Source organism: Bombina bombina, chromosome 2 (assembly GCF_027579735.1).
Source record: "Bombina bombina isolate aBomBom1 chromosome 2, aBomBom1.pri, whole genome shotgun sequence".
Lineage (NCBI taxonomy): Eukaryota > Metazoa > Chordata > Amphibia > Anura > Bombinatoridae > Bombina > Bombina bombina.
Genome location: NC_069500.1, coordinates 167,698,080 through 167,712,106, shown reverse-complemented (window position 1 = coordinate 167,712,106; position 14,027 = coordinate 167,698,080). Strand labels below are relative to the sequence as shown.

Sequence of the window (14,027 nt, the reverse complement as noted above, 5' to 3'; positions counted from 1 at the left end):
TGATATCACTTGCTGAAAAGCATATCTAGATATGCTCAGTAGCTGCTGATTGGTTGCTGCACCTAGAGGCCTTGTGTGATTGGCTCACACATGTGCATTGCTATTTCTTCAACAAAGGATATCTAAAGAATTGAGCAAATTAGATAATAGAAGTAAATTGGAAAGTTGTTTAAAATTGCATGCCCTATCTGAATCATGAAAGTTTAATTTTGACTAGACTGTCCCTTTAAGCATGTTTTTGTGTGCCCTGTAAATTGTGCATTTGTTGTGACACCAGTGGGAGAAATTGGTTTGAAAAATCAGGGTGCTTCTTAAAAGGACCTTCTTAGGAGGCCAAAGAATTTATTCTGTAACCTGCAAATTAATTAGACGTATTAAACAATTAGCAGCATTTTTAAAACCTAGGTTGCAGATTTAACTTTTTGGCCTCTCTCCAGAGAGTGCTCTATTTCCCAATAGAGCACCAATGTTGAGAATCTGGCACTGTTCATAGGTAACTCTTACCAACAAAAGAGAGGGGGAGAGCATGAAGAAAAAAAGTGTTATGATTGTCACAACTGTTGCAAAAATGTTGCCTCCATTGTTTGCTGGGTGGGGCAGCTCAAAATGATTTTACATAATGAAAATATCTACCAGCATGTATATCCAGGTATTCCCAGAAAAAGTGACAACCTTTCCTTATTACTCAAAACTGATCCATAACTTACACATGCATATGTCTATACCCTGATGTTTTATATAAGATGAAAGTTTATTTGCAATTTGAATAATTATTTATTCTTCGCAGTTGTTTTATCAACTCAGCCTTGGGGTGCCTTATTTGCAGGGGTTGCATGATTCACAAACACAGTTTCTAGGAAGACAGAATTCTCAGTTCAGTTGAAATCTGAAGACATATGGTGAACATACTTTGTAATACAGACAGTGACTGTTCATGTTTGGCACAATCATTTATTTTAAGCATTGTATTTACATTACTTCAAAAGTAAAACTGCACGAGTGAAGCTTCTAATTACACGTTGATCAGAATTCCACATTGTTTCATCCCAGTGCCTGTCAAGTCTTATAACTTTTTGTTTTGCTTCTCAATGTTTAAAAGACTCAACTACAGAGTTTCACTAAGAGCTTCTGTTTTGCTGGAAAGTGCAAGATTACCACTCTGTCAAATCTGTTTTTTTAACCAGAAATCTGTTTTGTCATGTCAAAATGTAGCACTGAAATGCAACCAACATGTCAAAGTCTATCTTATATAGTGTTGTGTAGTAACTCTGCACTGCTGCTTTGATTCTAATGTTTTCATATTTTCAGAATCTGTGTATTTATATTGTTATAGCATTTATTTTTGTTCATCTCTTGTATTTGGTTTTTAACTAATTACAATTTATTTTTTTTACATTGTATCTAACGGCAAATTTTAGAAGTATATATACATGTATACTTATCACTACATGTTTTCTTCTTCCTATTAGAGAACAATGCTGGTTGGCTGGTCAACAGCAGTTAGTGGATGCGCTCACTGCTAGACAAGAGGAATTGAAAAATCAAGTGGTTGATTTTTCAGAGAAAAGGTATTTTTAATGTTTGAAAATTCTAGAACTGAACTTAATCTATTAAAAGCAGGTTTCTTCACTCACAGTTGAAGCCATTTCACCATTGAAGTATGCTCATATGTCAGAGCTTATGGACCTGTATGGCGTTTTACCCACTACATTAAAGGGACATTAAACACTAAATAAATGCTAGATAGAATGATGCATTCAAAGAAAAGATTAGTCTGAGAATAACATGTAGATGTATTTTTTAAAGTTTCCTTAGCTGTTTAAATATTGACAAAATAAGTGTAAAGCTTTAGGGTCTATAAACCAATGGGAGCTGCCATGTTATATCTTAGGTTACCTTCTCTGCTGTGGCCAATTAGGGACAGTTATAAATAGAAATAAACAGTCTAATCCCGGCACCTAAAGGTAAGACATCTCTCCAAGTGCACAGTGCTAAAACTCTTCTGGTTTAGAAAACTCGGAGAAAAAGGGGAAAGGAAGGCTTGTTCTGTTTAACATAGGACTGATCCTAACTATCCCAGATCGTCCATGGAATGTACAGGCAGTGAGCGGATATACTGCATAGATGTGTAGAAAAATAAATCTCAGGTGCTGTTACTGTGTGTGATCATGACAATGCAGTGGCTCACCTTGTGTCTCGTGTACTTGGAGATCGGTCCTAAGGAGACTCCTTGAATAGCAGCTCATACTGCAGGCTTACCGTCTCTGCCGCTCTCTGTTTGGCTGCTGTAGGATAACACTTTCTCTCTCCGTCTCTCACTGCTTGCGTCATAGTACGTCCACATTACCATTGATTCAATAATTCATTAATTTCATAGAAAAATACAACACACAAGGAAATATTTCCTTGTGTGTTGTATTTTTCTATGAATTTTTTGTCAGAATCAGCTATTGTATTAATTTTCCAGAAAAGGAAAAAAAATCACTGTCTAAATTGCTGGTTAGTAAGCAAAATTCATTGAATGGAAATTATATATGATATTTAAATGAATTATTGAATCAATGGTATCCGATAGGTATAGGGATCAGCAAATATATATGTTTCCTAATATTTGAGACCTTTTGAGCTTCAAATTCAGATTTAAACTTAAATTTGAATTAAAGTGAAATTATGTCTGTTCAAAGTTAATGAATTAACTTTCATTTTGCACATGCCGACTTTGAGGGGACATCCTAAAACATTTAATGTAAAAATGGTTTAATGTAGCTTAATGATTAAAAAAGTGGCCAAATGTTAATCAATTGGTGCATAGTTTTGCACAACCCAAGATTTCCACAATCCAAGCCTATCCTAGAAGTTTCATGGATTTTGGTGTCCCACAAGGCAAATGAGTGACATTAAGCTTGTTTTTTGGGGAGCTTAATGTGGCTTAACGTACAAAATTGAACTTAGATGTTAACCAATTTCCCCCAAACTTACCACAATACATTAATCTATCTATTCAAACATATTCTGAAAATTTCAGGACATTTGATAAAACATACCAAAAGTTATTTATTTGCATTTAACAATTTTTTTACAATCCTAAAACATTTCATGTGAATGGCTTAACGTAAAAAAGAGATTAATGTTCCAAAATTCCCCTAAACGTCAATCAATTGCCTTGAAACTTGGCATAAACTCAGTTTGTCACTTTCCAAACCTATCCTAGAAGTTTCATGTATTTTAGCTCCCACACGGCAAATGAGTGACATTTTGTTTTTTGTGGAGCTTAACGTAGAAAAATTAACTTAAATGTTAAATAATTTTCCGCAAACTTCCCACAATACCATAATCTATCTATTCAAACATATTCTGAAAATGTCAATACAATTGGTAAAACATACCAAAAGATATTCACGTTTAAAGTGAAAGTAAATTTTGCAGCTTACAACACATCAATGTATTCTATATTATTAACATATTGAGATCGCTATATTTTTTATTTTAATTTTTTTTAATATGACTTATTTTTTAACATCTAAATTGCATACTGTGATCATGCATGCTCCGCCCATCCTCAACTTCCTATCTTTGTGTGTGTTTACGTATAGAGCGGTCTCACCTGCTCTATACATAAGTACAAATGCGCGTTCACAAGCACTGAGTGCATTGCGCATGCCAGAATCTTCGATAGTTCCTTCAATGCAAGAACTCTTATACTTACTTATACTTGTGATCGCTATTAATTTGATGTCCTCCTATGTTGCGGAGCTGCAGTCTCAACAGATGACGTTCTCTGCTCAGTTACTAAAAAAAAAGGTATGCACATGCGTGACTCGGGAACGCACGTTCAACTTAACGCTGGCTAAAAAATATTTGCCGCATGCGCTTAATGTGGCTTAACGGACAAAATTGAACTTAGATGTTAACCAATTTCCCCCAAACTTCCCACAATACATTAATCTATGTATTCAAACATATTCTAAAAATGTCAGGAAGTGTGATAAAACATACCAAAAGTTATTTACATTTAACTATTTTTTTACAATCCTAAAACATATGGGGGCCTATTTATCAAAGCGTCAATCTTGGTGCATTTGCCGGCGTCAATATGCTCGTCAGACAACGCAAGACATCGCTGCTGCGGATCCACATACAATACCCTTATTTATAAAAAAACGTGAAAAACACATGCGTCAAGTACGGTGTGATGAGCATCGGACTGTTGTTAACTAACAGTCATCGATGTTGCGTTTATTCTGTTTTTTCCCTACTTTATTTATACCATTTCATTACTGTCCATTAACAAGCACATTTCTCAAAAGCTAGTCTTTTATTTCTCATCTGTTAATGTCCAAGAAATAGCTTGATTTATAACTCAACAAATAATATCTCATAGAAAGTTATTTTTATATTTGTTATTTGATACTTTCACATAAATTAATGTTTATTTGTATTTCTAGAAGTCATGATATGCTTTTATCTCATGTTGGTTTTTTTTTATAAATGATTATTAATGCTAGAATTTGTACATATATCTTTGCACATACGTGTATATGTATGTATACGTGTATATGTATATATAACATACACACTGTATTTATATGTATATAATCTATACACTTTGATTCATGAAAGGACATTAAATCCAATGAAGGGTTGAATGGTTGCCTTTGGGCCTGAGAATCCTCATCTGTCACAGACTCTCACCCACTGAAGGTGCAATAGTCCTATTTCTGCTGAGGGGAGCTATGTAACCCCATATTAAATGTTTTAGGATTGTAAAAAAAATAGTTAAATGCTAATAACTTTTGGTATGTTTTATCAAATGTCCTGAAATTTTCATAATATGTTTGAATGGATAGATTAATGTATTGTGGTAAGTTTAACGGAAATTGGTTAACATCTAAGTTCAGTTTTGTATGTTAAGCCACATTAAGCTCCCCAAAAAACAAGCTTAATGTCACTTATTTGCCTTTTGGGAAACAAAAATCCATGAAACTTCTAGGATAGGCTTGGATAGTTGAGATCTTGGGTTGTGCAAAATTATGTAGCAATTGATTAACATTTGGCCACTTTTTTACTCATTAAGCTACATTAAATGTTTTCAGATGTCCCCACTTTGAGCATGAATTTATCATTATTCCTTGCATTTTATATTCATAAGTTTGGGACCATAAGTTTCACAATGATTGGCAGCACAAATCGAAATTAGATCGCATTCAAATGATAACGAACTTAGCAGAGTTTGCTAAGTATTAACAATTTATTAAACATATTGGTGCATACAATAAATGTAAGGAAAACTGAATGGGCAACAGGTGTAGTGAGTAATAGCGAATACTAAATCCCAACGTCCAATAGGAGAGAAGGTGTGTCACCTAGTGTGACCAATAGAAAATCTGTTAGCCTTTTAAATAGAGAAAAGGAACTCAGATCCTTATGCTATGACTATGGCCTATGTCGAAACGCGTCCGCCGGATCTGTTCCTTCCTTCTTACTATGGATTATAGTTTATTTAAATGTACGGTCGAAATTACCAAGTTTTTAACTTTCTCATTGCTGGAAGAAACTTTGAAATAAAAGCTTATCGTCCTGATTGGTGCTCCTTAACAACTTTGTTCATTGCTTCACAGTTATAAATAATTCACTAGAGTGTGCAGCCAATGGCTGTATGGAACTGAAAAGCTCACAATTTTAGTATGGAATTACAGGAAGACGGGACAAAATAAATAATAAAAGTATATTGCAGAGTTCTTTTTGTATATACAATTTATCATGATTTTATATTACCATTTCACAAGTGTTTAATTTCCCTTTAACATAAAAATACCTGGAATTTTTATGGCATTCTTTTTGGAACAAAAAGAGTTAGACCTGCACAATCAATATACTTCATTAGTCATATTAGGAAGCTAACCATCAAATAAACATTTTAAAAAGGAAGTTGTTCTTAAACATTTAAGATAGAGAGGGGATAAACAGGATCTGGGAATGACTGGTGGTTATGGGTAAGGGAAGTGATACTTAAAGGGACAGTAAAGGTTCAGAATAATGTGTGTAGAATTATATAACATTATTTAAGCGGTACATTCAAAAATGTAAAAGTATTTTCAGAATTTTCAGTGAACGTTGGACTCCGCTCCAGGATCTACTGAGCATGTCTTGAATATCCAAAACGATTCACGGGCTTGCTGGTTACACTATTGGAATAAATGTAACTCTCTCCCGCTCTGGTCTACTAGCGGGAGCGAGCTACATTTATTCCAATAGTGTGACCGGGCGTGCTGTGACTAGCCAGCAAGCCCGTGAAGCGCTTTGGATATTTAAGACCCGCTCAGTAGGTCCTGGAGTGGAGTCCAACGTTCACTTAAAATTCTGAAAATACTTTTACATTTTTTAATGTACTGCTTAAATAATGTTATATAATTCTGCACTGTGTGCAGAATTATACAACATTATTCTGAACCTTTACTGTCCCTTTAACAGCTCTGGTGGCCAGGAGTGAATATCCCACTAGTAATTAGAATGTTTTGTTGATTCTCCTTGCCAAATTATTTTAAAAAAACTTTCCAATTTACTTCTATTATCAAATGTGCTTTATTATCTTGTTATACTTTGCTGAAGGATCATCATTGCACCACTGCCAGCTAGCTGAACACATCTAGTTAGCCAATCAGAGATTGCTTGTCACTCTTCATTTGGATGAATATTTTCACTGATTAGAGTAATACATGTTTCTTATTGTTTTTCATTTGGAAAAAGTAATATCATAGCTCTCCCTGGTGGTACCAATCGGCAAATACTGGCCCTTTAAATAGGAACACGGCAGAAAACAGAATAAATATAGTTTTTCTGATGGTGTAAGATTCCTGGTCTTCCTAAAACTTTTTTTTTTTTCTGTTTTCTGGACAGGTTGAACAAGGACCCCAACCTAAAACTATTCCTAGACTAAACCTTCTTTAACTAAATTAGAGGGACAGTAACGGATACAGCATGTCATATTTTTTTTTAACTTTCCAATTTTCAACCAATTGCAGACTCATATACGTATATACTGTTAACTCTTGCACATGCTTAAAGTACCATTAAATAAAATAGAATTTGGAGTTTGTGCTTTAGATAGTGTGCATCCTTTTAATAGGAGCTGGTATGCACATACAAAGATGGTACAATTTGAAATTGGATGCTCTGTCTGAATCATGAAAGCTAATTTTGCCTTTTATGTTTCTTTGAGCCATTAGAATGATTATTCCACCAAAAAAACATTATTTTTTTATTTTATTTTTCCTGTCTTTTTTTTCCAGATACCAAAAAGGGGGGTATATAGCAGTCTATTTTAGACCTCTGGTCATTAATAAACAGATATGTGGGCATTTGAAAATTCAAAATGGAATTTTACTTGATCATTGAGCAGTAGTTTCTCAGATAATTAATGAACAATGACCCTTTTACATTTGCTCACTACCCCCCTCAGGTTTTTCATCTAATTTAAAGGAACACTAAAGCCAAAAAAAAATCTTTCATGATTCAAGTAGAGAATACAATTTTAAACATCATTCCAATTTACTTCTATTATCTAATTTGCTTCATGTTTTAGATATCTTTTGTTTAAGAAATAGCAATGCACATGGGAGAACCAATCGCACAAGACATCTAAGTGCAGCTACCAATCAGCAGCTTCTGAGCCTATCTAGATATGCTTTTCAGCAAAGGATATCAAGAGAATGAAGCAAAATAGATAATTGAAGTAAAAAAGTTGTTTAACATTTCATGCTCTTTCTAAATCATGAGAGAGAAACAATTGGGTTTCATGTCCCTTTAAAAAAAAAAAAAACTGTTAAAAGATGCTTTATTTGTATCAGCTGGACCACGTTCATGTCACTAATGCCTTTAGCATGCAATGTACTTTAGTAGTAATGGAATGATATCTCCTTGTAGAGAAAACACTTTTCTCCAACATAGGTGTGTCCGGTCCACGGCGTCATCCTTACTTGTGGGATATTCTCTTCCCCAACAGGAAATGGCAAAGAGCCCAGCAAAGCTGGTCACATGATCCCTCCTAGGCTCCGCCTACCCCAGTCATTCTCTTTGCCGTTGTACAGGCAACATCTCCACGGAGATGGCTTAGAGTTTTTTAGTGTTTAACCTTCGGCCCTTCAAGGCAAAAAATAGACCTAATTTTCGTCCCTTTCGTAAAAACGGACCAGCCCAAGGTGTTACGTCCTCTAAGCAAGAGGGTAATACTTCTCAGGCCAAGCCAGCTTGGAGACCAATGCAAGGCTGGAACAAGGGAAAGCAGGCCAAGAAACCTGCCACTGCTACCAAGACAGCATGAAATATTGGCCCCCGATCCGGGACCGGATCTGGTGGGGGGCAGACTCTCTCTCTTCGCTCAGGCTTGGGCAAGAGATGTTCTGGATCCTTGGGCGCTAGAAATAGTCTCCCAGGGTTATCTTCTGGAATTCAAGGGACTTCCCCCAAGGGGGAGGTTCCACAAGTCGCAGTTGTCTTCAGACCACATAAAAAGACAGGCGTTCTTACATTGTGTAGAAGACCTGTTAAAAATGGGAGTGATTCATCCTGTTCCATTAAGAGAACAAGGGATGGGGTTCTACTCCAATCTGTTCATAGTTCCCAAAAAAAGAGGGAACGTTCAGACCAATCCTAGATCTCAAGATCTTAAACAAATTTCTCAAGGTCCCATCGTTCAAGATGGAAACCATTCGAACTATCCTTCCTTCCATCCAGGAAGGTCAATTTATGACCACGGTGGATTTAAAGGATGCGTATCTACATATTCCTATCCACAAGGAACATCATCGGTTCCTAAGGTTTGCATTCCTGGACAAACATTACCAGTTCGTGGCGCTTCCTTTCGGATTAGCCACTGCTCCAAGGATTTTCACAAAGATACTAGGGTCCCTTCTAGCGGTGCTAAGACCAAGGGGCATTGCAGTAGTACCTTACCTGGACGACATTCTGATTCAAGCGTCGTCCCTTCCTCAAGCAAAGGCTCACACGGACATTGTCCTGGCCTTTCTCAGATCTCACGGCTGGAAAGTGAACGTGGAAAAGAGTTCTCTATCCCCGTCAACAAGGGTTCCCTTCTTGGGAACAATTATAGACTCCTTAGAAATGAGGATCTTTCTAACAGAGGCCAGAAAAACAAAGCTTCTGGACTCTTGTCGGATACTTCATTCCGTTCCTCTTCCTTCCATAGCTCAGTGCATGGAAGTGATCGGGTTGATGGTGGCGGCGATGGACATAGTTCCTTTTGCGCGCATTCATCTAAGACCATTACAACTGTGCATGCTCAGTCAGTGGAATGGGGACTATACAGACTTGTCTCCGAAGATACAAGTAAATCAGAGGACCAGAGACTCACTCCGTTGGTGGCTGTCCCTGGACAATCTGTCTCAAGGGATGATGTTCCACAGACCAGAGTGGGTCATTGTCACGACCGACGCCAGTCTGATAGGCGGGGGCGCGGTCTGGGGATCCCTGAAAGCTCAGGGTCTTTGGTCTCGGGAAGAATCTCTTCTACCGATAAATATTCTGGAACTGAGAGCGATATTCAATGCGCTCCAGGCCTGGCCCCAGCTTGCGAGGACCAGGTTCATACGGTTTCAATCAGACAACATGACGACTGTTGCGTACATCAACCATCAGGGGGGAACAAGGAGTTCCCTAGCGATGGAAGAAGTAACCAAAATTATTCTTTGGGCGGAGTCTCACTCCTGCCACCTGTCTGCTATCCACATCCCAGGAGTGGAAAATTGGGAAGCGGATTTTCTGAGTCGTCAGACATTGCATCCGGGGGAGTGGGAACTCCATCCGGAAATCTTTGCCCAAGTCACTCACCTGTGGGGCATTCCAGACATGGATCTGATGGCCTCTCGTCAGAACTTCAAAGTTCCTTGCTACGGGGCCAGATCCAGGGATCCCAAGGCGGCTCTAGTGGATGCACTAGTAGCACCTTGGACCTTCAAACTAGCTTATGTGTTCCCGCCATTTCCTCTCATCCCCAGGCTGATAGCCAGGATCAAGCAGGAGAGGGCGTCGGTGATCTTGATAGCTCCTGCGTGGCCACGCAGGACTTGGTATGCAGATCTGGTGAATATGTCATCGGCTCCACCTTGGAAGCTACCTTTGAGACGAGACCTTCTTGTTCAGGGTCCGTTCGAACATCCGAATCTGGTTTCACTCCAGCTGACTGCTTGGAGATGGAACGCTTGATTTTATCGAAGCGAGGATTCTCAGATTCTGTGATCGATACTCTTGTTCAGGCCAGAAAGCCTGTGACTAGAAAGATTTACCACAAAATTTGGAAAAAATATATCTGTTGGTGTGAATCTAAAGGATTCCCTTGGGACAAGGTTAAGATTCCTAGGATTCTATCCTTCCTTCAAGAAGGATTGGAAAAAGGATTATCTGCAAGTTCCCTGAAGGGACAGATTTCTGCCTTGTCGGTATTACTTCACAAAAAGCTGGCAGCTGTGCCAGATGTTCAAGCCTTTGTTCAGGCTCTGGTTAGAATCAAGCCTGTTTACAAACCTTTGACTCCTCCTTGGAGTCTCAATTTAGTTCTTTCAGTTCTTCAGGGGGTTCCGTTTGAACCCTTACATTCCGTTGATATTAAGTTATTATCTTGGAAAGTTTTGTTTTTAGTTGCGATTTCTTCTGCTAGAAGAGTCTCAGAATTATCTGCTCTGCAGTGTTCTCCTCCTTATCTGGTGTTCCATGCAGATAAGGTGGTTTTACGTACTAAACCTGGTTTTCTTCCAAAAGTTGTTTCTAACAAAAGCATTAACCAGGAGATTATCGTACCTTCTCTGTGTCCAAAACCAGTTTCAAAGAAGGAACGTTTGTTGCACAATTTGGATGTTGTTCGCGCTCTAAAATTCTATTTAGATGCTACAAAGGATTTTAGACAAACATCTTCCTTGTTTGTTGTTTATTCAGGTAAAAGGAGAGGTCAAAAAGCAACTTCTACCTCTCTCTCTTTTTGGATTAAAAGCATCATCAGATTGGCTTACGAGACTGCCGGACGGCAGCCTCCCGAAAGAATCACAGCTCATTCCACTAGGGCTGTGGCTTCCACATGGGCCTTCAAGAACGAGGCTTCTGTTGATCAGATATGTAGGGCAGCGACTTGGTCTTCACTGCACACTTTTACCAAATTTTACAAGTTTGATACTTTTGCTTCTTCTGAGGCTATTTTTGGGAGAAAGGTTTTGCAAGCCGTGGTGCCTTCCATTTAGGTGACCTGATTTGCTCCCTCCCTTCATCCGTGTCCTAAAGCTTTGGTATTGGTTCCCACAAGTAAGGATGACGCCGTGGACCGGGCACACCGATGTTTGAGAAAACAGAATTTATGTTTACCTGATAAATTTATTTATACAACGGTGTGTCCGGTCCACGGCCCGCCCTGGTTTTTTTAATCAGGTCTGATATTTTATTTTCTTTAACTACAGTCACCACGGTACCATATGGTTTCTCCTATGCAAATATTCCTCCTTAACGTCGGTCGAATGACTGGGGTAGGCGGAGCCTAGGAGGGATCATGTGACCAGCTTTGCTGGGCTCTTTGCCATTTCCTGTTGGGGAAGAGAATATCCCACAAGTAAGGATGACGCCGTGGACCGGACACACCGTTGGAGAAAGAAATTTATCAGGTAAACATAAATTCTGTTTTTCACCTATGCTGTGACTTTGTATTTTAAGGGTATTCCAAGAACTTGCGAGTAAACTTGTGAAAGTGAGAGCATACAAGGAGGAACTCTTAATAGCATTGGGGGACTTTCTAGAGGAACATTTTCCACTCCCAGATCAGCATGAAGTGAGCAGTAAAAAGAAAAAGGTAAGACAAACATCAAGTTTCCTTACTCCTTTTCCATGAGTGATTTAAAAGCATTTAACTTATTTATTTCTCTATTTAAAGAATGTGCTTTATGCCTATACTTATATAGGTTTATATCTATATTAGACACACAATATACATTCATTGCTATATTTGCTATTGCATTCTTATTGAGGCTGTCATTTTCTTCTGTATCTACCAATTTTAGGGTGTATCCAAAGAGCCTGCAGTGCAGTGGCTTACAATGCATGAAATCCTTGAGGTAATATTTAATATCTTCTGCATTCTGTAAATTTCATTCTAATCATAGTGACATCATTGCTGTTTAGTTATGGGGAAAGCTGTCTTGTGCCTTCTTGGAGTAGGAGGAAACTCTGACAGAACTCTTCAGGGCACATGTTCCCCACCTCTTCTATGTTGCATGTCATTTCTTATTCTACATGTTTAGAGTGAGGTAGTGCAGGCTACAGACCTGCTTCAACTGAACTGTGACATCTACTACATATTAAGGAAGCCTGAAAAATGATGAAATACTTTCCTCTAAGATTTATATATAATAACAATACCCTTATGGTTTCCCACCATTTCTAACTACACTGTTATTGTAGCTTACCCTACCATTCTTCACCAATGAATGAGGACAGACAGAAAAGTCTAAAAGTCAAACTTTCTGTTGGATATAAGACCCCCTCTCTTCTTGCCACAAACCATTTTTGTTTAGCTCTCTGGACAGGATGGAAATTATTGGGATCTGAGCAAAGATATTGAAGTTAAATAAGTAAATTAATACATTTTAAAAATATACATTTTATTTTCCATGTTGACAAGACCATTGTTAAAGGAATAGCCTGGTCACCCAAGTTTTTTTTTTTTATTGTGTATAAAACATCAGCTGTACATTTTTTATTTTGTTTTATTTAAATGTAAACACCCAATATTTGTATTTGATCATTTATCTTTTCCATTCTGTGGGAACCTCAATTATTTGGTTGAGAAAGGACATATTCCTTTAAAAAAAAGTTTTGGTGTGGCTTATAATGAGAACACAACCCAGAGAAAGATGTCCTCTCATGAATCCATCCTATTATCAGTATGAATCGGGATTATTTCAACATTTATATTATATATATATATATATATATATATATATCCACATAATAAAGCAGGCACTCTCCGTTTTAATCTAATCGTTTAATGGTAAACGTTTTCGGGGTCTCCCCCGTCCTCAGACCACTTACAGATATCCGATAATACACAACTTAAATAGCTACTCACCCTCACCGTGTCAAATCACCAACAGACTCCCAGCTTCCGTGTCGCGCAACTGCGCATGCGCGCCCGGAACTAAGGAGAGCCGACAAGGACCAACCACCCACTGCTAAAAGCAAAAGTGAAAATCAACATCACACACAATAATGCAGCAGTGTAGACCGCTAACTGCATATAGTACTATACTGCAGAGAAATATTATTACCCTATACTCGGCATATTGAAATATACACAGACCTATCCTCAAGCCTTGTTTACCCCTTATTGCTTCAAATGTTAAGTATACACCTGTTACCATTCTGCCATAAAGGGGATATTATTATATTTTTATACGGTTATATTTACACAGTTATATTTACATATTTACACAGAAGGGACATCCGTGTTAGGTTGCATTATTCATCCTGTATTACACTCCTGCCCCTAACTGAACAATTGGCCCAATATCTCTTTAACCAACTTAAAGGTGTTGGACCCCTGTGTATATTACTTAACCACAAAGCACCCCACCGTGTCACCTTTTTTTTTTTTAATATTTAACAGTCATCCTCAGTTACACGGATGTTTAGCTAACAGTGGGGAACCCAGTCAAAAAGATAATGAGCTGGATTGCAATTTAATTGCATGTATTTAATCCAGTCATGGACATACCCCAACATAATATCTTAAGCTCACATCTAACTATCTAAGCTCATATGTACTGACAGATGCTGAAGAAGCAGTATTACAAAAAGGTTTAAAATTTATCCCAACCCTTTATGCTAATGAATTTTTCCTCAATGTAGATCTCTTTAAGTTCCAGAGATCCTTGAGGTTGAAGGAGCACTTTGGGATCTCCAATGTTGAAGCAGGGGGACTACGACGAAAGGGTAAATTTGATCCAAAAAGTACTAATGCGAGCATTGCAACTTAT

General features: G+C 37.8%; 1 protein-coding gene across 1 annotated transcript in view; it reads left to right on the top strand.

Moving 5' to 3' along the window:
* Nucleotides 1-14,027, top strand: part of CENPK (centromere protein K) — a 210,546-nt gene that overhangs the window by 132,248 nt on the left and 64,271 nt on the right. The window contains exons 8-10 of the mRNA XM_053701331.1: nt 1,470-1,568; nt 11,710-11,845; nt 12,054-12,107. Of these exons, the coding sequence (XP_053557306.1) occupies nt 1,470-1,568; nt 11,710-11,845; nt 12,054-12,107 (289 nt within the window). The remainder of the gene's footprint in view (nt 1-1,469; nt 1,569-11,709; nt 11,846-12,053; nt 12,108-14,027) is intronic.